At 39.0% G+C, this 25,207-nt stretch overlaps 1 protein-coding gene across 4 annotated transcripts; it reads right to left on the bottom strand.

Annotated features, from left to right (window-relative positions):
- Positions 1-1,166: 1,166 nt before the first annotated feature.
- Positions 1,167-24,908, bottom strand: LOC146455778 (uncharacterized). 4 transcript variants are annotated; one of them, XM_085093846.1, is made up of 19 exons: positions 24,621-24,908; positions 22,688-22,781; positions 21,748-21,873; positions 21,024-21,095; positions 19,412-19,624; positions 18,720-18,905; positions 18,014-18,061; positions 17,412-17,571; positions 16,440-16,723; positions 15,682-15,793; positions 12,406-12,543; positions 11,367-11,806; positions 6,915-7,043; positions 6,049-6,304; positions 5,360-5,574; positions 4,645-4,773; positions 4,264-4,355; positions 2,336-3,564; positions 1,167-2,305 (listed from the first exon to the last, which is right to left on the bottom strand). In XM_085093846.1, exons 1-19 carry the CDS (start codon positions 24,638-24,640, stop codon positions 2,151-2,153), a joined length of 4,098 nt encoding a protein of 1,365 aa, XP_084949972.1. In that variant the 5' UTR covers positions 24,641-24,908; the 3' UTR covers positions 1,167-2,150. The 4 variants fall into 4 exon arrangements, with proteins under 4 accessions (XP_084949972.1, XP_084949971.1, XP_084949973.1 ...); XM_085093845.1 differs by having other exon boundaries at positions 1,167-3,564; XM_085093847.1 differs by having other exon boundaries at positions 1,167-3,564; positions 6,100-6,304.
- Between the last annotated feature and the right edge of the window lie 299 nt (positions 24,909-25,207).

Here is a 25,207-nt window from a genome sequence, read left to right as displayed (position 1 = left end):
GTACACCTAGCGCCTTATTTCATCGTGCGTTTTGAAACTATTGTTAATCTCGACGACAAGAAGAGGTAAGATTTAAAAGCTTAACCTACAGGGTTTTCTACTTTTTAACATCTTGGGCGAGAAATCTGTTGCGCCACTCTTGAAAAGTCGCAAATTATTGAGAGGCGAGAAGCTCCACTATAATTTTAAAATTCTTTCAGAGTCTTATTTAAAACTTGACAGAGATAATAGCAACAAACGGCAACAATTTTTTTTTTTGTTTTGCGATTAGGACCCACAAATTAAACACTTTCAGCAGGAAACAAATTTTTAGAACCGCCAGCCAGTCAAGTATGCAATGTTGAAAACGGCTGCCACAGTTAAAGGCACATGATTTATTTCCTAGTCACATGTACAGCGCCCTCAGAGTTATCAGTGAACTGTCATAAATCAATCGAGATCTTTCTCGGTGTCCCATAGCTCTTGCTCGCTTCTTTGTTTTCACTTTAACAACGAAAGCCGAGTTTTCGATGCCTGAAACATAGCATGTGTACAGCCCGATTTTTCCTGAGGGGAGGGGTCGGCTGTACACAGGCTACTGAAACACTGACGAAGTAAATTTCTGGGGAAGTTTTTTGCGATAACTTGTTTATATGGTTTGTGAAGGTTATCCCAAAAATCGGAAGTCAGAACTTCCCAAAATTTCGTTCCCTTCGGTATTTGGGACGGTTAATTTACCCCCGTATAGTTAATTCTAGGAATATCGCCGTTCTGCAAGTTCCTTGGATGACGCGACACTATAATATCCCCAGTTTAACACCTTAACTCCCTAAGAAAAGGCCGGTTGGGGATTTATCGTGTTTTACTTTTAGGTAAGATAAGTCGAATGGCGGGCACAGGTAGTCCATACTAGAAGAGCTCAACCCAGCTATTGAAGCAACTAAGAGTATCACTACCCTCCCCTGGATGGGATGCTAGCCCACCGCATGCATGGTTATCCAGATTTTCTGCGCCAGTACCTTGCCTTAAACTTTCACGTCTAAGCAAACAATAGGACAATGCTGAGACCAGCGTGACCTCGAACTTCTGACCTCCCGAACGCGCCTATACTTAAATCCTGGGGGGAGGGGGTTGTCGTTTGCCACCCAGAGACACCAATGTGTTAATGAATCACCTATGAAGCAGTGTTAAACAAGCTCATTAATTTTATTGGAGCACCAAGGCACTCGAGTCCACATCCTGTTACTTTCATAAATAACAATATTTACACCGTAATTCATAATTCATTAAGATATTTTTACACTTCACAATGACTGAAGGTAGTCCGCAAAAAACCTAACTTCTCGACTTCAAGCAATTCTCAAATGATAATTAAAATCCTCGATTGGTTAGAAGAGCTCGTGGAGTTTTCTTTTACCGCTGGGAAATCATCGGGACTTGGAATCGCACGGAAAAGAAGATGGTGAACTCATACTAGTAGCAGAAGTATTCATTCTACAGTACATATGCGGTACACGGTTCATTATAGTTAAAATCTACGCATGCTTTCTTGAAATTGTCTAGTACACAAACTAAACGCTTTACGAAGAAAAAAAAACCAAACAAAACAGAACAAAACATAAGTATATCTCACATCAAACTGACTTGGTCAGTTAAGCAATAAAGCGTTCGTTTTGAACACATCCTAGACTCGTCACGTAACACAAAGCTCCGAGTATGTCACGACAGGTTATTTAAAAAGTGTCACACAACACGCAAACTACACATTATGGTGGTAAATAAATAATGAATGAATTCACTCTTCTACTCCCGGACTGAGTTGCTAGTCTCAAAGGTAGACAAAACGACTGCTTTCGAAAATGTAAACATAAATGGTGCCTACGATATTCGAGATGTCAAGGTCATAATCTAACTCTCTTTATAAGCAAAATAAAATATAGCATCATCAATTGAAGTGGCATCAGATGTATTCTGTTTGGCCCTCTCACAAGGAGGGCACCTTCTGCATGAGGGGGGTGGGGGGGAGGCCTTCAGTTCTCCGTAGGAAAGAAAGCCCCTTGAAGTGGGGAAGGATGCCTATTCTGGAGGCAAACAGATTTCTGCCAAAAGGGTCCCTCCAAGGAGAATCACCAAACAGAATCCACCTTAGCCACTTGCTCCTCTTCAGTTTCTTAATCCAAGTCTTCTTGTCGCTTGCTCTGTGTTTCCACTTTTGTAGTAGACTCTTCCTTAGATGCCTCCTCAGCACCCGCCACCACATCGGAATCTTGGTCCTTATTCTCTTCCCTTGAGGGGTCCTCCTTGGTGGTATCCTGGACTGAAGGACCTGGCTCAGAAGGCCCATTTTCAGAGGGACCCTGCTCAGAAGGCCCATCCTCAGAGGGACCCTGTTCTGGAGGTCCCTCCTCAGAAGGTACTTCCTCTAAAAGCTTCTCCCCAGAAGGCTTCTGTCCAGAGTTCTCTTCAGGCTCCTCTGATCCTTGTAGTTCATTCTCAGGAGGATCTCTTTCCTTCTCCTCGTTTTCATCCTTCTCAGTCTCGCTCTCATTCTGTCCACCTTCATCTGAAACAGATTCTTGCTGCTTGGAGGGGTCTGCATCTGCTGTTGGAGGGTCGGGAAAGCCTTCATCCGCTGGCTGCCTCACGTCATCAGGACCTTTTGATTCCGGCTGTTCCTCAATGTGTTCTTCACCTGATGGATTTCCTCCATCCTCTTCAGCAGAGGCAGCTTGTTCCTCCCGCTGGTCTCCTCCTTCCACTTCATTACTCTCCTCTTCCGTCTCTTGTGCTCCGCCTGAGTCAGCAAGCACATCCTTCCTCTCTTGCTGTTCATCGTCAGCCTCTCTTTGTTCCTCCCTTTCCCCTCCTCCTTCCTGTCTGTCTCCATCACCCTCCTCGGTTGGGGTATCTTCAACAACCGCGTTATTTTGGGGTGCTTCTGTACCGCCACCTCCGGTTTCCACGTCTGCTTCACTAATGTCCTGGTCTCCCTGTGGCTTCTGTGGATTGTCTTGGTTCTCCTGTGGCTGCTCTAGGTTTTCTTCCGCCTCAGCTTCCCCGGTATCATCATCTTCCGGTTCAATCCCATTCGCTCTTAGATCTAGGAACGCCTTCAAATCATCTACGATCTCCTTTGATATGTGATTCACAGGCATGAGCGTGCAGTCAACAATTGACTTATTACGTTTAACAGCTTCAAGCAGCCTCCTTCCTCCTTTGTCACCAATTCTATTACCTTCTAAATCAATGGCGCGGAGGTTCTTGCAACCTTGAAGCCCTTCAGCGATAACGACTGCTTCTTCGTCACCGATCTTGTTATAATCAAGTGATAGGCTCTCCAGAGTGCTGTTGGTTTTAAGAGCTTTGCTAATGCTCTCCCAACCCTCAAGCTCAATTGTATTACCACCAATTGTCAGTATACTGACAGTGTTGTTATTCTCGATCAGTCTGGCGATGTGTTCAGCGCCATTGTTGGTCAAACCACAATCTCCTATGTCCAAGTTCATTATTGATGCGCCTGTAGTCTTCAATATGGCGTCAATGATTCTTCCTACACCTTCGTCAGTCAAAGAATTCCCGTGTATTCTGAAAGAGAATAAACAAACACACATTTAGTCAACAACAACGACGTTAGAGCACAAATGATGAGTGTTCTACTATAGTCATATTTGTCAACATAAGAAAGTCTCAAGTGCGACAGACACCAGCCATTGTTATTGCATTACCCCCTATTAGTATATACCACACAAGTGAATAGTACTTTTCGCGGGCGCTGATTGGCTAGCTCGGAGGTGATTAGCCAAGTACTATGTACCTCCGAGCAGCCGAAGAGAAACAACATGGCTTCCCGTTTCGCCACGGTTACTTAAGAGGAAATTATTTCGATAAACGAGGCGGCTGTTAAAAAAAAAAAAATACATAAATGGCAACAAAGTTTGGTTTGACGGCATTAAATGGTAAGTTATTTAATCTTTTCAACCTCATATTCTAAGGAGAAAAATGAAAATACAATCCCTTGAATTGTTTACGAAAACTGCCTAGCACTAAAATTACAATGAAAACGTAACAAGGAAACATCTAATATTTTTCACCATGGTTTCAACAACAAGACGAGTTTCACAGAAAAATCGAAGAAATGACACTGTAGGAACTAAACAAGTGTCTCCAAAAGTTTTATTTGTCTGCAAGACAGTGGAACGGAACTTTCTACAATAAGAAATCGCTTACCGCGTTGCGCGCAAGATTTTAAAATTTCATAACATTTTACTATATTCATTTACTCACAGGAGCATCTTAAGCGACGTGTTTTCCCTGATCACTTCAGCCAGGTGTTTAGCGCCTTCCAGTCCGATGCAATTTACACTCAGATTCAGCATCTAAAACGAAACAAAATAAATATGTCAAGACTAAGTCTTCAGTGAACACAACACAATTTAGCGAGCCCTCATAAATACCGTATTTCCTCAAACAAGCATCCTGTACGCAATATGTTAAACACGAGGAAGAGTGTTTCACCCGATTTCTAAACACCGAGAGTTGAGTTGAAATCAAAGCGCTCTGTGAGTGAACTCAATACATCCGCATCGTCACTTTTACATGATTTGTTTCCCCATCCTTTGGACAGTGTTGCTTGGTTGGTCCATGGGAATGTTCCATCTTTCTTACCTTTAAATTGTGTGAGTTCTTTAGAGGCTCCTTCAGAATCTCCAGCGTTCTGTCGTCGGCTGCAGCGTTTCTGAGAATCAGGGATCCGAGCTCTTCTCGAGAATCGATAATTCTGGCAACTTCCTCAAACTATAAGTCACAAAAAGAAAAACATGAATTTAAAAACGATTAATAAACCTTATTCTGTCTTCCAATGCATGCCAATGAATATGACCAATTCTAACAGAGACCACTCCTTAGAGTATCGTCACATGATCTGTAAATGGAGCCACAAAACAACGAAGCGAATAACGTCTATTGTTTATGCATCTTCTCTCTTGGCCATATTGTCCAGCACTTGATCTACACTGACGTGACCTAGACGAACATGCCCATGAGTTGTCATTCGCTCCTGTGTTTCTTCCGCTCTTTAGCTAGCTTGCGTGTCTCGGTATGATGTTCATAGTTTCGTTTTTCACGAAGACTGGTGTTGAATACTGTCCTCCCTTATAAGGGACCTAAACATTAGTGAATTAATAAGCCAAAGCCACTACTATGACTGAATATCCGCTGACCGCATCCTCGGGCGCACATATCCCGTTAGAGAGATCTTACTGATGCACAATATTGATTTAGATTTAGATTTAGATTTGGAAGTATGGTCATTAATCATAAGTTAAGATTGATCATACTCTGAACAGACTATATTCAGTCGGTCCCAGTGTACCACATTTACCTGATCTTTGGTCAGCTCTACTCCAACTAACTCAATATCTTCTTTTCCCTCCAAAAGGGTCTGGACCGAGCCCTGATGCTTGGCCCCAGGCTTCACTCCAACAGCTTTCAGAGCCTGTTCTGGAAGTTGGCCGGAAGAGACTAGGTCCGGGTCACTCCCGGGGTCTTGTCCGGGTCTGCTTTTGCTCTTCTTTTTCTTCTTCTTGGATTTGCGATCTAAAAATAAATGCATTGGTGTTAGTCGTGAAATAATCTGAAGTTCTCAGCAGTATTTACATTCGTACAAGAAACGATAAAAAAGGGTCGTTAAAAGCGATTATGAAACAATCGGAAGCGTCCGGTAATCTTCGTTATTATCCGGCAAATGATCAAAAAGTTAAGTATCGATCGGAGACAATCGGCCACCTTCGCAGACGTTCGGAAAATGGTCAAAAACGTTTGTTGACCTTGCTCGAAAAATGCCGAGTTGTGAAGTGATCTATCAAACACGAGGTAAAGCGTAAAGTATTTCAACCGATTTCCAAACGCATTAAAAGTGAGTTACAAAATTATTGCTAATTCTTGGAGAAATTCAAAAACAAAAGTTCACCAAATTTTACGATAATTAAGATCACATTTCCAACCTCCTTCGCGGTAGTAATTTCCTTTGTTTTCTCTTCATGAATTATTAATGTATTTGACAAGCAATACATGTATGAACAGAGAACATTTTCCAACTGGTGAAATCGTTTGCTTTCACACCTCTTTTCTCTTCATCCTCGCTGTCACTGCTACTGCTGCTGCTGCTACTGCTACTGGTGTCGCTTAGCTCAGGAGACCTCACATTGTCATCAGTATCTCTTGTTTCCTTGTGTTCCTCATCCTCCGCTTTCGTCATTTCACCCTGATCAGTCTCGTCAGGAACATCTTCCGCCTGTCCAGTGTCTTCTTCTGGGACATCTGGTGTCTGAAAGACAAGAAACGTTTCATCCTTCTTCGTCTTCAACACGGCACTTTACGAAGCGCGCAAACGTGTCCAATACTGTAGCTCAACAACACCCAGCACTGAGCACTGATCGCTGGGCCCAGGCGTTGGGCGTTAAAACACACTATTACGTCATAAAATGTTCAAAATTTAAGTGCGGCTCGTGGTTCCACTGCCAAGTTTTGAACATTTTATGGCGTCATTTTGTGGTCTATAAGAGTTTAGACCACAGAAATCTGTTGAAGATTTGTGTTTTATAATGACATGTAAAAAGTGTGAGCGGGATTGATAAAGGGCGTGCGTTAGAACTGACATCATTTTTATTGTCTGTATTCTTTTAGACAACAGCGCGTGGGAATTTTGGCAGTACAGTTATTGTAAAAAGTATAATAGAATAATACACTTTGCTTTACGCCTCGTTCTTTCTCTCTCTTTGATTTGAACAGGATATTAAAGAGATTGGTGTGTTAACAGAAGGTAAAACAGACCACAGGTAAAAAACGACACCCCCAGGGACAGTAACTACCTATATTAGGTGAGTAGCCTCGCCCTCCCCTCCCCCCCGGTTATGATTACATACAGACCACAGTACCTCTTCTGTCTGCTCTGGTTCCTCCACTTCATCTGCTTTCTGTTCCTCTTCAATAACGGTGACGTCTTCATCAAATGAGACATTTTTCCTCCCTTCCGAACTGGCTGCACTCGCTGGTCTTTCAGCATTCTATGAAGAACAATCAACTAGTGTTTAGTTACCTCAATGTCATAACCACGTGGCTAAGTCTCCTCTATTGCAATTGGCCATTTCCGAGTTGCTTTGAACCTCAATATGAAAGCGAGACTAAGTGCAAAACTTTTCATATGAAAATTAAGTTTTTTACGCGTGAATGAACTAATTTCACAATAGGAGCTTTGCACTTAACCTCACTTTCATAATGAGGTTCAAACAAACTCGGAAATGGTCTATTAATGACTTCCCCAAGAAGCAACGCGCGAAGACCCGAGTAACGAAGGAGATTAAGGCCCGGTTCATACGTCGAACTTTACATGAGCCGAACCTAATACCTATTAAGGTCGACCCAAATAATTAAGTTCGGCAGTTGATTCAGACGTCGAACCTAACTGAAGTCGAACTTAATTGAAGCTAACGTGAGAAAATAGATTTTTGTGGTCAGCAGCTGTTGTTTTTACTCAACAAGATTCAAAATGGCGGGAAAGATGAATTCTGACATGGAAGAGCTTGTTTGGAAAAATAATCAAGACAGGCCAAACACGGCTCATATTGGTCGGGATAGGAAGAATATAACCTTCAAAGCTAATTTGCTCTTACGTGTACGTCTTTAAAAGATCTCCCTTTACTGTACGAAGGGTCTTTGAAGATCCCTCTTAGCAGAGGCTGATTTTCTATCAAGTGCCATTTACTCATCTGAATTGTTTTAGGTTAGGCACAGAAGGGCGATATTCCGTAACAAACCGCAAAATGTTATTGCGCGTTTTTTGTTTGTTTTGTAGTGCCGACATTCTTTCGCGGAATTTGACTTCTGAAAGAGTTTTATCTACAAGGTTATCGAGGTAACCTCTGTAGCGTAATCTCTGTTTAAATAGAGTAATGTTTTCTTAAAATGTTTTTTTTTTGAAGATTTTGTTCTGAGAAGTCTTGAGGCTTCGCCTTTGATATAGCCTGTATTGGAAAGTTTCTGTCGGTTTGAAGTGCGTGTGCACATCAAGACTAGATTTTTTTTTACTCTTTCGCATCTCAGACAAGTATATTTAGTTTTTTCGAAACAAGGAGAACAAGCACATTCCTCTTTTCCCACATCTTGTTCAAAATTAAGTCCTTTGCGCATGCCAAGTCGATGGAACGCGCAGACCTCTGGGATAGATATAATTTATATAATTTATACATAACGTATGCATTTGGTTCGGCACATGTAAAGTTCGACGTCTGAATCGAAGTCGAACTTTTGCCGTTCTATTCGACTGGCGCAGTCGAATAGAACGGCGGGTCGACCCAAATACAAATCTGTCGATCCTAACTGATTCATACGTCGATCTTTACATGCGCCGAACCAAATGATTAGGTTCGGCTCATGTAAAGTTCGACGTATGAACCGGGCCTAAGTGACTCATTTCTGAGCTGGCAAGTTGTAAGACAAGTTTACATCAATCTAATCCCAAATTTAATGGCCTAGTTTTGGTTACTTTGCGAATCCGAAACTAAACCATAATTGAACACTTCAATCAAACTTTGTAATACAAAAAATAGAAAAAGGAAGACGAATTATTTGCCAAAAATAGCTCAGTGGCTTCCTCCGTTCCGTTTGTTTACATTAGGGAGTTTAAGAACCTACTGAGACGACGACAATAAGGACGTCAAAAAACAATAGGATTTCATGAGAAAAACAAAGGCCCCGCACGTGCGTTATAAATTTTGGTACATTTGTTCTCCGTCTCTCGGCAAAACAACAACGTCAAATGACTAAAGTTAAGGTTTTGTGGAGAACGTGAGCACAAGACGGTGAATTTTTCATTCTCTGCCTGAACTTGAACGCCGTCCTCACCCGTTCTGTTACTGTATTAAGGCCCCGTCCACACCTTCCGCATAAATTTGAAATTTCCCTTGGCCTTCCATCTACACTAAAACGGCGCTTTTGACCACCAAAAAGGGTGCGTTTGAAAATCGTTCTGTGGTGGATAAAATTGAAAACGCGTTTTAACTTCTTAACTTGAACGCCACTCCTACCGATGTGGTTCCTGGATAGTTCGCTGTTTTTGTGCAAGTTGAACGAGTTGAAATAATTGCGAGTAGCACAAATAAAATCAATTCTTATTTTCAGGTGACGTTTTCGTTGGCCTGCCGTCGTCGCTGCTTACTAGGGAGCTAAAGCAGCGACGACGGCAACGCCAACAAAAACGTCACCTGAAAATATAACTTCATTTCATTTGCGCTACTTCGCCATTATTTCAACTCGCTCAACCTCTACAGAAACGGCGAACTACCCAGGAACCAAACTTGTAGGAGTGGCGTACAAGTTAAGAAAGAAAATGAAAAATTTACCGTCGTGCGTTCACGCTCTCCACAAAACCTTAAATGTGGTCATTTCACGTTGTTGTTTTGCAGAGAAAAGAAATGTACCAAAATGTAAAACGCACGTGCAGAGCGATTGTTTTTGCTCATTAAACCTATTGTTTTGCGGCGTTGTCGTTGCCGTCGCCGTCGTTGTTGCTTAAGCTCCCTAATTTAGCATGGACGGACGGCAAACGCCTGATTCGTTTTCGGAGCCAAAACGTAAAATTGCCCGCACGTCGTTGGGTTGTGTTGTAATGCAAACATGTTACGCTAAAAATGTCGACCTAAGGTCCACCACCTTAACGAACGATTAATGGAACATCTCAAACTATTTGCTTTTTCCAAACTGTGGTATCGAAGGGTGGAGTAAAAAATCACATGGGTGGCATATGAATTCACAAGAAAGTTGAACTTTTCTCGGCAAAGCAAGGTTGCCGCGTCCGTGCAAAGTTTTTGTACGTGCAGTTTGCACTTTGTCTTAATGAGCAAAGCACGCACGCACACACACTCAACTGCAAAACACAAGATGCGTCTGGTTTATTTTGAAAATTTCCGTCATTTAACGTTATAATTTTCCAGTAACGCAAAATAGTTATTGTGAATTATTCATTAGTTGTTGTGTTTATCTTAAGACTGATTATGGCTCGTTTATTCGCTTATTAATGCATTACATTATTGTTTATTTGTTTATTGTTACGCTCTTGGTTATTTAACAGCTGTGCACTACACAAGTTATTAAAATACTGGCCTTCCTTTGTCAGTTTCCTATCAACTTAATAAAGAGCACGCTAAAACTCTTCTTATGCAGCAGCAAATGGAAAATTAATTGAAAGCGATTATATATTTTTATTTTTTTTAATTTTATTTTTAATTTATTTTTTTTAAGGTTACGCAAACAATGTTATCGTTTAAAGTGCCTATGAAGCGAAAATTGTTTTTAGGTAGTTATAAAATTTACCCTTTCAAACACGCGATTTTCAAAGTTTGAGATTGCTGGGGTAAAAATTGCCGATTTTGTGAGTGCTCAAAGTTGGGCTATTTTGCCCTCAAAAATGGTATTCGAATCGCGCGGCCAAAACGCTCATTTCAGAATCGGTAGACATACTTTTCCCTTTCTACAATCCCCTTTGGCGGCAAGAACGGAATGAGAGTAAACAAACTTTTGGCACCAACGTAACGTCACAACTTGGAATTCAGCATAGAACTCGACCCAGTCCTCTGACCATTTTTAAGAGCAAAATAGCCTAACTTCGAGCGTTCGTAAAATCCGCAATTCTTACCCCCAGCACTTTAAAACTTTGGAATCATATAATTCAAAGTGCAAATTTTATAACTACACAAAAACGATTTTCGCTTCTTAGACACTTTAAACAGTTACGGTTATTTCATTTTATTTTACAATTATTATTTTTTTTTTTATTTAAGAGATTTATTAATGTTTTAAGCCATAGTTTTAAGTGTTTTTAATAAACTAAATTGATGTCGTTTTCAAAGTTATTTTTAACAAACTGTGTACTTAACTGTTAGATAAAATACATTCACGATCATGGTTACATCATTCTTTTATCATTTACAATGTTGTTAAGGTTAACACTATTTACAGTCACCTGACGTATTCTATTGCCGGTTTGTTTGTTTATGGAAAATAGTCAAATTTTCTGGACAAGGTGGAAAGCGTTTTAAACATTACTTCCTAATTCTACAAATAGCATATAAACATTATTTCGTGACACTTTGGAATTTCGAGTTCAAATACTGAGGTGACATTAAGCCATTTCCGAGTTGCTGTGAACCTCAATATGAAAGCGACGCTAAGTGCAAAGCTTTTTGTATGAAAATTAGTTTTGTTTGCATAGGAATGAAAACTAAAATTTTCATGATAAAAATTTGCATTTAGCCTTACTTTCATAGTAACACGGAAATGGCCTATTTGATTACTTTCGCGCGGCTATTTGTTGACGTTAATTTAACACTCACGTCCTCTGTCCTCTCATCTGTCTCATCCTCAACTTCATCAGCTTCTTCTTGCTTCCCACTTTCCTCCAATGACGGTTTTTCTTTCTCCTCAGTTTCATCCTGGATGTCATCTTCATCATCTTCTTTGTCACTTTCCTTATCAGACTCCTTATCAGACTCCACGTCGGACTCCTTATCGGACTCCTTATCAGACTCCTTGTCGGACTCCTTATCAGACCCCTTGTCGGACTTCTCATCATCCGGTTTCTCTTTTTCTTTCTCTTCGTCAGACTCAAAGTCTTCATTGTAGTCCTCGTTGTTTCTAGTAGCTCCATCGTCTTCTTTATCAGTTTCCTCTTTTACTTCATTCTCGCTGTCTTTCTCCTTCTCAGGGCTTTCTTCAAATTCATCATCATCGTATTTGTCGGCTGCTGGCTCTTCTACCTCAGCACCATCTTCACCTGTTAAGAATCAAATCATTCACTCAAGCCTTCCAAAAACAACCGCCAACAAACTCACTCAAATTTGAACTTGAGAATAGTTTCATACAACTGGGTAAAGTGGGACAACGTAAGTTTCTTTACTAAAGAAACAACAAGGCGGAAGAGGCTAAACCTGGAACCAGTACCTTCACATAAGATATTCAACGTGATACCCACACCACAACCTCTCCAATCATGTCATGTTTCAGTAACAACAAATGAGAACATGTCTGTACCTATCCACCCTTAGTTTTACATTATAACTGTCAAAATTCCCGCGCGCTGATTGGCTCCTAGCTATTGTCTACAGACAAAAAATGACGTCAGATGTAACGCGCGCGCTTTCTCAACGGAAACTACAGCCAATTCCGCTCGTACATTTTCCATGTTATTGTTAAAAACAAATCGACGGCAGTTTTCTATGGCCAATTCTCTTATAGACCATAAAATAACGACATGTAGTGTTCAAAACTTGGCAGTGAAACTGAATATTTTATGGTCTATAAGAGTATTGGCCAAAGAAAACTCCCATCGATTCGTTAAATGCAACAAAAAACAGTACAGTAGTACTAAGTTACCTTCTTTGCTGTCTTGCTCCATGATATTTGGCGCTGCTCCAGTGGTCTCTGCGTCTTCAATTATCACTTCCTCTTCCGGTTTAGCGCTGTCCTCATCCCGGGGAGTCTGGGTACTACTGTCCACCATTTCACCACCCTCTGTGAACAAATAACTCACATTAAACACTGATCTTACAACGTTCTGCAGCACTCAATAACACAACGTTTAACTAATGCACTTTTTAAGTACATGTATGTTTCATTGCCGTTCGAAACGGAACGTGTAACTTGTATAAGACCGCGCAATAGTAAGGTTAGTGTTTAGGTTAGTGACGGATTAATCAAGTAATACTAAGTGTTATGTTAATCAAGTTTATCGATCTGTTAGCAACTTATCCGCGGAAACCTAGACCAGATAGTAGAGGACGAGGAAAAAAAATTTGAAACGGGCGGGAAGAAATGGCGAACAAAAGTAAATTTTTCTTCCCAACTTTTCTTCGCCGATATGTTTTCCACACGCTTCGACCTCCTCCACCCACCCCACCCCCCCAACCACTATCTGGCCGTGGATCTCCGAGAATAGAGAGATTTAGCATGGCGTATACGTGAAACGCGAACGGCAAAAATGACCACGTGACCACGATTTTCCCACCAATTTTCGCGTTTGCCGGTTACCGTTTCTTCGTGAAAACAGGCTATTTCGCGTTTGCCGTCTACGTGAGAACTACGTAAGTATTTCTTCCTTTCTTTTCTTATACATATAAGTAGTTAATTGTCGAAAACAAGTACCCAATAATTTTTCTGGCAAGTCGTACTAGGGCACATTAAGTTTCAGGTTTAAAAATCCTTCATAACTCACTCCTTACCGCACTTTTCTTCATGAACTCACCACAGTGCGTCGCAAATCAGCTTCATTGAAACTCGCAAAATTAGCTAAAGTCAAAAGGTTCACGCTATTTTACGTGAAACGTGAAACGGCAAGGTGACGTTTGCCGTTTCATGGAAACGCGATGCTAAATCTCTCGAATGTTACCAACCGTTAACTGCTACTTTGTGTTTATGTTATTCATGGTTATAAATGACAGTTGTGATGATCGTGCTACTTTGATTCAAGCTGGTTATAATGGTTATTGTTATTTAATATTTAGCCTGTTTTGTAACCATTATATTGTCAGTGGTAATTGAAGAGCATTTTATCATAACTTTTTAAATTTACTTTCAATGTTAGCAGTACGAGTTTCAGGTAGTGATATACCACAAGTCACAATACCGATAACTTTTGTAACAGTTATTAACGAATGCCAACTTCTATTGGCTGAGACCAACCAATCACAGACTGTTAACCTGGGGAAGGCCAATCTCGTACCCAGAGTCCTGAGGTTCTTTGGCCAGCGGTTGGTTGCCTGGCGACCAACCGCTGGCTAAAGAGCCAGAGAACTCTGGGTAAGAGTTTGGAGCAAAGCGTGTGTGACCAGCCCAGAGACAACTGTGCAGGTTTCTATAAAATTTTACAATTGTTACAATTAATTTGAGTGATAGGGTTAGCGTTTACATGCTTTGATAGTTTATTCATTTTAAATCTGAGCCATCTATTTCTTTTATAGTGGTAACTTGGAAACAAGTTTATTTTTTGAGTAAAATTTACATGTAGTTTCAAGCTAGTATTTAGACTCTGCTTCCACTTACGAGATACGATTTTAAAACCAGCACTGGTGGGATAGGCTTTTACTCGGAAAGTCCGTGAATCTGCATTTAATAAAGTATTCACATGCATTTAGCATTCAGTTATACAATGTAGTTATGATTTTATATTCAATTTTTTTTTCAAGAACAATTGCGAAACATAGACCCCTTACTATTTTCTTCCACCCTACCTTCACACATACACGGATACTTATTTAAAACTCTTAAGATGTTGTCACACCAGGGAATTTGCAGAGCACGTTACATGCTGCAATGATCTCGCAAGGATAAAAAAAAACTAGTCGACTAACTTGTGTCCTTTTTATGCAAAATTTGCGTGGCGATATAAGTTTCAAAAAGGGAGTTCTACGCGTGCAATTTCGCTTGGTGCTCGATGCCCCAAGTAACAGCATCTTACCGTAGTCGCTTTAATTCAAGTACACGTCATGGCCTAGTAGAATGTGCCAAGACTTGTAAACTAGCTGTTACATACTACAGCTAACGTGCTGTCGGGCTTGCCAATAAAACTAATGTACCGTGCAAAGAACAGACTTATCCATACTCTAACGGCCTCGACAGACTAGAGAAAAAGTTGTCGACAACTACACGTATTCGACAACTTAAATAAGATTTTCGACACACTAAAGGCCGAAATAATCCACAAATTTGTTGTTTGCACGACTTTCGTAACTAGCGCTCCTACGTATGTCAAACCGCTGACAACGAACGCTGAAGTTGGCGTATAGTTGTCGACAACTGTCTCACAGACTGGGCAAAATGAGTTACAAACTGTCTCGACAACAAAACTGACGCGCTTGTTATCGATCTAACTAAATAAAAGTAGTTTTCCTATTTGAAAAGGAAAACTGATTTGTTGTCGAAAACTATTTTTTTTTTGCAGTTTGTTACCGATAACTAGGGTTGATACACCGTACTAGGGAGCTTTAGGGCATACACAGACGAGGCAAATTAGTATATCGACGACTATTTTCAATCGACAGCTTAAAGCCTGGTTCACACTTGCGACATAACGACATAAAGAAAAGATCAGTTTTTTCCTTATGTCGATGTCGTTATGTTGCCAATATGTCATTATGTTTACATGTTCATGTTGTAGGTTAAAATGAATCCCAGGTTAAATGATTTCAACCTAGGTTGATTTCTATTTTCCTTTGTTAAGGTTGGGTAATTTACATCTGAAACAAAGGAAAATACAAATCAACCTAGGTTGAAATCATTTTAACCTGGGATTCATTTTAACCTACAACATTCACACTGCTAACATAACGACATAACGTCCTTCTTATGTCGTTATGTCGCAAGAGTGAACCTGAGGTTTTACTGAATCAACATCAGGAAATTTCACGTCCAAGTCGTGCAGTGACGGCAACGATATGTACCAAAAAGTGCAATGCACGTGCAGAGTTGTTGTTTTTTCACGTTCTTATTGCCGTCCCCGTCGTCATTGCTAAAGCTCGCTATTTTTTGTTATCGACAATTTTATGATCAACAACAAAACAGTTGTCTATAACAATTTGTCCAGTCTGCAGAGACACAAAGGGTTCATTTTTTCCCTTTCTTCTCAATTCGTACTATAATCTTCTCATTTTTTACCTTTTTCTCCATCTGCATTTTCATCCTCGGGTGGTTTTATTTTTGTTATTATGACATCAAACATTTCACCACCTTCTTCTTCTCCTTCCTCCTGGTCTCGCTCATTCCCAGCCTAAAAAACAGAAAACTAGATCAATTAAATACTGAACTACAAGAGAGGCAAGGAAGAAACTGTATTTGTAACACTATTGCACTGGGTACGCATTTTGAGTTTTCTCTCCTTTTTTGTGAAAGTGATACACAAATAGCCCGTTTGAAAACTGTAAAGAAGGCAGAAGCAGGCGGAAAAAACTTTTTTTTGGTCAAACCCGTCGTGTTTGTGTATAAACACGATTTTAGAGGTAAAAGTTGTTGGATTTTGTCCGCAGGTTTGTCCATCATACGGCTTCTTATACATGGGCGTCCAAAATCTTACCTGTCACGTTTCTACACTTCTGAGACGAATTAAAATGTTGTTCGTCCGAAAACGTTGTCTGTCGGTTGTTCATCTTATAGAGTGCGTTTCCCAACAACTACATATATATATTAACTATATAAAATTGGTAAAAACAACTATTTACAAAAACTGATATAAAAACTATTTAGTCCATGGAAACAAAAATACCTACGCGCATTTGATAAAAGTACAAGGAGAGAAAATTAGTTTCTGTGGCAGGAACAATCCCTAACTGCAACTCAGGTCTAGGGGTTTGCGCGCAGGGTAGCTGTTTTTCAGCTTTGAAAGTCCGATAGCTTTGAAGTAAAAAGTGTTAACTTGCCTCTGTCAGGAATGTTTTAGATCTGTCGTCCTCATCATCTCCCTGAGTTGTTTTATGTTTGTTTTTGCGACCTTTGTGAGATGATGCTACTTGGCATCTGTAGCACGGCGCAGCGCCCTCGACAACGACAAACTGAAAATGGCCATTCTTCCCGCCTAATATATGGCTCGGCTTGTGTTTGTACTCACAGCAAGAACTTAGCCGAATATCCTGCATGCCATCGATATAAAACGTTAAACCAAATGGAGCACCTCGGTGACGCCGGGAAATGAACGTGAAGATTGCTATAAAGAAACAAAAAAAGATGAAACTTTTGTACTGTGCCAGTACATCAACCGTGAAGGCCTACATAAGTATATTTGATAAGGGGGTTAGTTTCCATAAAAGAAACTGTTGTGCTGTGTTGATGGGAACAGAAAGGAATGTTGGTTTTATCAAGACAATTCATAAGCGACGTGATCCATTCAAAAATTTACTTAAATTACGCGGGCACAGAATCAAATGGAACGGCAATTTTCGAAAAGTTTGGTCAACTTCTGGAGGTTGTCTAGTCTGAAATGTCAGCCGTCTCCTCCCCCTGACATTTCAGACTAGAGGTTGTCCTTTTTCCCGGAAATTTTCTGTTTCATTGGAGTTTTTATTTCTTTACATTCGAGCAATTCGGCGCAGTGCCTACTCCAGCGGTGACCGGCGAACGTTGTTTATAAAATAATATTAATGTGGTGTGTTTCCTCACCCTTCACCTCTTTAGAATTCTTTCTATACGCTGTTTGCTGAAATCCTAATAGGAAATTTTGGCTCAATAGATTGCGCCCAAGGTAACTTCGCCACTGTAAAGACATTCGAGTGCGAGCGTTAGCCCTAATCGTCGGAGCGAAAGGGCTAACGCTCGAAACATTACGATGCAGTGCTGCTGTAAAACCCATTGCTTCTGAAAAGTTGAATATCAGTTTTGATAATGCAGTGTCTTACTGTTTGGTGGCAGAAGTTCTCTGAATACACAAAGCGTGCTTCCTCCGCAGTGCTGTTGTAAAACCATTACTTCTGATAACCGGTCTTCTGGAAACATACTGTTGGTAAGAACAAGGCTAGGACCTAGAAACTTCATTGTTACTTCGGCCATCGACTGCAGCTGATGGAAAAGAAGAGAAAGGATGGGGAATCTTAACCAAAAAAATTTCCACATGAAGGGTATTAGGACAAAACCAAATATTTTTCTAACTTCCAAATATGTCTGACAGCTGCTAGTGTGTAAGATGGTGAATGACTATAAAAACAGAATACTGTATCTGCGACTCTACTTTAACAGTTATAATGAATAAAATTTAATATATACTTGAATTTGAAACTGCTGTTGATTTGTTTCTTACTGACAACAACATGGAAAAAGTACAAGCGGGATTGGCTTATTTTCTGTTGAGAAAACGCGCGTTACATCTGACGTCATTTTTATTGTCTTTACTTTTATAGACAAGGCTGTGAGCCAATCAGCGTGCAAGAATTTTGACAGTTAATGTAAAATTCTTTATGCAAAACGTACACTTAAATTTGTTTATTTACAGACAAAAACTTACCTGTACTCTGCGAGCGACAGCTGGCTCCGTTCTTGCCAAATAGTGAAACTACAACAAAACAATAATACGGTAAGGTCAGTTCCCTATCACTTTACATATTCTCAGCAGGATCCAACAGGGCCTCAAAAGATCCTTCAAGATCCACACTAGAATCTTGCAGAATCTTTGCAAGGACTTCACGGATCGTTGCAAGATTGAGCAGAGTCTTTAAAAGAGTGAAAACTCCAATGGAACTTGCTCAAAATCCCAGAAGATCATTCTGCAGATCTTGAAAGATATTTGCTTGACGATCTTTCAAAGGATCTTTCGAGGTTAGCTCATATTATCATAAATGTCAGAAATAACAACTAAAATTAAATTATAATATTATAGTGCCGATGACATTCAAGCTTTTGTTACATTCATGCACATTGCTAAGTGAAGAATACACTGTACATGCAAAACGTGTGTAATTGGACGAGGTGATTTCTCTCTGGTCAAATTACACATAGACTACGTATAATTCAAGGTGTGTGTAATAGCTTGTACAAATTTTTACTTGTGCATTACAATGCATATTTCGCACATAAATGCGTCATACTGCACACATTTTATGCATATGTACACCCTGAAGGCTCCGCTATTCCTGTAGCCAGTACTGTACTACTATGCAACTGGTCCTGGGTGTTAATTTGGACAACAACATTCATAAACATTCCTGACATACCCTTTGAAGCTTTATCCCTCGTCTTGGAGTACCAGCTGTCCTACTTCGCCGAGGCGTGCCTGAGGGGGGAGGTGCAGGGGCAGGATAAGTAGCAGGGTAGGCTCTGGTGTAGGGGGAGGGTCCAAGCTCTTCTGTTTCATCTTTAAGATAGCCATTCATCTGCGCTGGGCTAGAGTTTGAATCAACCTTAATAAAAAGCACACCAAGAATTAACATTTAATATTAATAACATTACACAAAAGCCATTATTTTATAAATTGAAGTGAGAATCAATTGCCTGTGGGTGAACAAACAAAATTATTAAAACAACTGTACAGTTGACAACTAATGTAAATGTCTGTCTCTGTTAAAGTGTATATGGCAGAATTATTTTAATTTTAAATCTTCATGTTGTTCTCGTATGGAAATCGAAAAAAAAAAAAAAAATGAATTGCCTACAGTGTGAATGACAATTTCACCTACTGTAGTCTGTTGTAGTAAGTTCCCCTCTTCGACCTTCACCTTCACAAAAACCCATTTAATCAGTATAACAGCTTTCTTGATCCTTGCTTTATATGAGATAATTTTATTGCCTATTATAATTACCAACGGAGCTAAATGTTATATATGTAAGCAACTGCATAGCAGCTACATGTACAGACAGATTGAAGGAACTCTAATTTTCTGTCCACATACTTAATTCTAATAATTACCCTGTAGTATATCTTCTGTGATTCATCATCATAGTAAATCTCAGATGGTCTCAACGGACCTTCTTCTTCTGCGCTGTTGTCAACAATTGCTGCTGGTGCCGTGGATGGTCTTTCCCTCTGTTTACTTTGCTGTGATTTACGCAGATGAGCTGTTCTCTCTCTGGGAGAGAGAAGGGGAAGAATATCTTCATCTCCTTTCCTATTTCTCCCTTCCTATAATTAATGAGAACCAAACAAATGGTCATGCAGAGATTAAGTATATATTGCAGTTTAATATTTTTTTTGGTTTAAAAATTTTAAAACCAGTTTACAATAATTAATTATTATTTTCCCTTTGAGCAGTTTCATTACCATAATCTGAGCCAAAGGGAAATAAAATCAAACTGGTTTGAAAAAAAATTTGATCCACAACGTATTCATTCAAATGACTGAAAAATGTAATAAATGTCTAAAGAAAAATCTCTTTACCGGTAAGTTACTGTGGCCATAATTTAAAATGGGCTAATTGATTGAAACTGATCGAAAGTCATTACTAACAGAGTTTCCAAAAGATATTAACACTTACAAAAAGGACAAAAAAATATAAAACTTTGTCAAGAGCTCAACTATATGTATACTCTAGATCTGCACTACAGTATGAGTTCTTGACTGTCATAACAGTTTTTAGAGTATTTGATTGTCCGTCAATATTCATTATTGCATATTTTTACTAAGCTTATACAAAAAATCTCAGGCAACAAACACCAAGCATTTTATGATTACACTGCACATTTTTGTGTCCATGCAGCCTTAACAGGCACATTTTTAAAACTGAAAATTTGTCAAGCAACTCCACAAGGTCAACTGACTTAACAACTTATTCTGACCTCAATAGCACCAACAAATAAAAAATTAAAAACATCACAACCAAACTTACAATGATCCCGACAAGAAATTCATTTCATAGTTGCACTGTGGTTAGCACAACAGGAAATTAAAATAGCACACTAAATTACACGTGTAACCTCATCAAGAAACACCATATATTGGTCATAATTATAATTGCCACAGTTCATTAGAACCAGAGGAAAGATCAACAGAAGGTTCAATGCCACAGCAATAACCACAACATCAAAGAATTGGCTCTAGACAGCCATCATGCAAAGTTCTGCTGGAAAGACAAGGTCTCACCTTTGGTACAAGTTCCTCTGTCTAAAGGAATGATAGAGAAGGTCAACACTCAGAAAGAAAGATCCAAAGAACAAGATTAAGACAGAAAAGAATTAACATGAAGCAAAGTTTGGTAGAAGTATTAACTTTTAAGATGAAGAAGATCTTGATCACCACTTACATATTAACCGTATCAAGAAACTACTGTAAAGGCTGTTTTAGTAAGAAAGTAAAATTTTGAAAGTATTTGATCAACAGAGCTACTGTAGGAAGGTATCTTGATTTACAGTAACATGTAGATTCAATGTATATAAAAACTTCAAAAAGAACAACTTGACATTTTTGCAAAACAATATAAACCCGGCCCTTGAATGAAACACCCCCAACCCCCTCCTGAGGCACACCACCACAAAAAAACATGAGTCACAATATTTTAATTTTTCTAGTATTTACATGCATGTACCTTGACTCTTCTGACCAGTTCCACTTTGTAAGCTTCATCAAGCCTTTTTCTTATCTCATACTGCCGTACTCTCTGTAAAACATTTAAGGACGGTGCCTACTATTGTTACTGCGCATACGTTCTGCACATCGCGAGATACTCGTGTTTCCTATGGGTGGTGCCTACTAATACAGGAATATTTTTGCGTGGTTTAAAACTATACGGAGAAAGAAGAACTTACCAAATGCTTTTGGTATCTCAAAAAAAAATTGGGGGTAGCCATGCATTTTTCAGAGATAATTAAGCTTCAATTTAGGAAAAAATCCCATACATTGCTTTATATTTTGGCGTTTTTTTGAGATATTAATGTTTAATTATCTCTGAAAAATGCGTGGTTACCCCCAATTTTCTTTTTGGATTCCAATAGCCCTTGCTAAGATCTGCTTTTCCTGCATAGTCATAAACCGCACAAAAATACTTCGGTATTAGTAGACACCGTCCTTAATCACATTTATTATAAATTATGTAAGAAATACACTGTGTAAGGTCTCCACTGTACTGTAGGAAAATTCTTTGAACAAAATGGATCAGGCCAAGTGACCCTTTACTAGCCCCCTCTCCTCCTCACGAACATGTAATCTACCACTACAGCTGTACATGTATAATTCACAACCAAAGCAAGAATGCATCGTATCAATCTTCAAATTTCAACATAAAATCATCAAGAACAGAATACAAATCGTACCTCGATATCTAATGTCTTGTGTACAATCGCAGTCGCTAAAAGATCTCGAACATGTTTTCTGTGCTCTTTTTTGGCCATGTTAAGCCTGTATGTCTTTTCATCAATAATTGCACCCTTTTTAGTGACCTGTTAACACAAAAAATAACATGATTGTGTAAAAATATGTAATATAAAACACAACATTTTCCATATTCCATTTTAGAGTAAAAAAGGTTAGCTTATCAAAAAACAGTACCTTTTTATCATCAGCAAGGTGTATCTAATAATCACACAAAATACAATGTATCCTCACCCCCGCCCTCCCCAACAGTGGACTGCTCCCTTTCCCTGTAGAACTTGCAATTTAGCTTGAAGTTCATACTTTGCTTTATTTTTTTTGGTCTTTGAAGACCCACCACCTCTCTGGAATTTTCAGTCCTTTAATTGTATTAGGGCCGATAAAAAAATTGGGATATTAATTTTTTTTTGACTTTTTTTGTGTATGCAACTTCTTACTAATTATTTATTAAAATCTTTTCAAATTTTCTACCATTATAGTTAGCTATAAATGCATTGTTCGAACAGCAACGCTAAATACTTTGACAGGTGAAGCTTCTTATCATCAACTCATTAAGGGAGCAGGGATGGCGCAGTGGTGAGAGCACTCGCCTCCCACAAATGTGGCCCGGGTTTGATTCCCGGTCTCGGAGTCACATGTGAGTTGAGTTTGTTGTTGGTTCTCGTCCCTGCTCCGAGGGTTTTTCTCCGGGTACTCCGGTTTTCCTCCCTCCACAAAAACCAACATTTCTAAATTCTAATTCGACCTTGAAACTGTGGATGGAAGAGCCACCCCGTGGAATCCACTAAAAATTCCCATTTTTTTCTTTTTTTTTTCCATCAACAATTCCTGTTCACTTTATGAACTTTACGTTATAATTTGTAATGTTTTCACAATCCTTACCAATCCTGATCTTTTTAGATGCCTCTTCATGCGAGAGTTGGAAAAATATCCAGCAAGATGCTTGTCCTGCAAGCTGTTGTAAGAAGCTAAAGGCCTGGGAAATAAACATACAGCAATAATTATTCAGTAATACATAGTTTCTCATCTCTTTCAACCATAAAACATATTTTTTGTCCATAATAAATCGCTTGAGATTTAAAAATACTATTTTACAAGGCTAAAAAGTAAAGATTAAGAACCAAACATTTTTAACGTTTTCACCCTGATTGCTGATGGTGACTTAAAAACATTTGGTTCTTAATACTTTTTTTTTTTTGGGGGGGGGGGATATATTTTTTCTGGATATTTTTAGCATGAAGAAAAGTAATTTTATATATATTTTTTTATTCAACAAATTTATTAGCCAGGTCAATAATATACAAAGTGCAAACATATGGGATCTAAAGCTCAGAACTCCTTTATTTCCTTGTTTATAAATGCCAAATAAAACCAATTTATTAATTAATACACTGTGATAATATCAATCACGGCAAGATATGCTCTTTTGGTAAGTACCATTTCAATGGACCATGGATACTCAAAAAAATATATAAATGATTGTCAAAGTCTCTGAAAAAAAGGAAAACAGTTTTATTGACAAATGAATTTGCATGCCATGACATTTAAACATCAGATTTCAGGATTGTTTTCAAGGGTTTATACTTGCAATACAGTTAGTAAATTCTGCAAATAAAAGGAATAAAATGAATACAAAGAACCAAACCCATTGTGAAAAGATTACAAACAAAACAAAGGATCAATTCATTGTTCTTTCATTCTGATGTGAAAATAATTAACAGAAATATGAATTATTTCATTTATTTCACTGATTCTATTGATTTGATTTCTGTAAAACATTTACTATGTAGGGTGATTGCAAACATTGGAATTTGTTTTCAAATCCATTGACCTTGTTTTCTTGATAATGATTTGTTTATCTGAATACTAGACAATTCTAAAAAAAAACAGCTGCAATCACAAATCCCCCTTGAGAATCAATTAATTAAGTAGTGTTATTCCAGTACCTATAACCAGCTTAGAAGCAGGAAATTCGTATTGTGGCAGAAATTAAATTAAAGTTAGCATCGTAAAAAGTTTAAGAAATTCCAGATTAATCAAGAAAACTTGTTCTTAATACGCCTGAACTGAGGTCACTTAAATCATTTTTCATAACAATGCCCCAGAAATTGTTTTGCCCCAAGGCGATAAGTAGCTGCAATTAAAAAAATGTATGGATAAAATTGAATTGATATCTTTGCCTATAAATATGCAATGATACGAAAAGTTGGTAGTGATTGCAAATTGACACCAAACTGGATGATTGAGACGTTTTATTACATTGTGCAAAGAAACGATCAACCTATTAAAATCATCGGTTTGCCGCCAGCTGAAGATCAATGCCGCGAATTTTAAAGGCGAAAAAACTTGCGCAAACACAAAGAAACTGAAAAAATTCGACTTAAAATATATCATTGCCAAGCCATTCTTGTTAAAATGAATATATAGGTGAAAAAAATGGTGGAAATTGCCGATTGTAGCGTACATGAAAGATCCATTACAACCGCTCAGCCGGGCGATCGCGATCAACCATTCGATCGAAGGTTCAAGAAACTGCTCAACATACACAGCATTACACGCCTGCTTCAACCTTTTGCGATCAATGATTTTCGTTCACTCTTGTCACTTAATCTAAACATGGCTTCAAAGCCAAGTGTACGCCGTTTTCAAGCTGCGAATTGCATGCTCCATGATCATGAGGTTAATAACACTTTAGCCAAAGATCGACGCGAAATTATAGGAATAATTTGAGTGAAAGCCGGCACTTTACGTACAATCAAAAATCTAACTAACAAGATCAACGATTTCCAGAAAATATCAACTTAAAGAAACCTACCCCGGTTCTGCGTGACTCATCTTCCTTTTTTCTTGTAACCGAGCTCGGCGCTTCAAAATGGCGTCCTTTTTCGGCGTGCGTTACTCGTTCTCCCTGTCAACTCAAAAAACTACAGCGCTCCAACGAAGTCAAAGTGGAAGCCATAGAGACCATAGTGCTGTGTACATTATCCCATGTTGATAAGATGGGATTTTAGTAAGCGATACTTGCTTTTGAATTCATTTCACTGAGCTCTTGTTGTCAAGGAACGGAGCAAAGCGGAGTGGTCGCTAACACACAAGTGACGTCACAGTGGAGCTCAGTTCGCTCGCTCAGCTCAGAAAAGGCAGAGAACTGGGACTGAACAAGGAAGAGACTGAACGCGTACGTCCTTCAATATGCTGAATATAAAAAAGCCAAGCTAAACAAAAAAGGGAATACTTAATATTTATTCGCTGATGATAAAGCTATCGAACTTGCAATAGACTAACAAAATCATCAACTACCTCCGAAAGTCTCGAATAATGGGAATTGGGAAAGCGACTGGCTAATGACCGCTAATGTGATTCAACCCAGAAAAGTGCGAACTGTGGATTTATGACTAGTTT

Source organism: Pavona decussata, unplaced genomic scaffold, assembly GCF_977016875.1.
Source record: "Pavona decussata unplaced genomic scaffold, jaPavDecu1.1 SCAFFOLD_270, whole genome shotgun sequence".
In the NCBI taxonomy this organism is placed as follows: Eukaryota; Metazoa; Cnidaria; class Anthozoa; order Scleractinia; family Agariciidae; genus Pavona; species Pavona decussata.
Note: the sequence above shows the minus strand (reverse complement) of the source record. Positions and strands in the feature narration are given on the sequence as shown.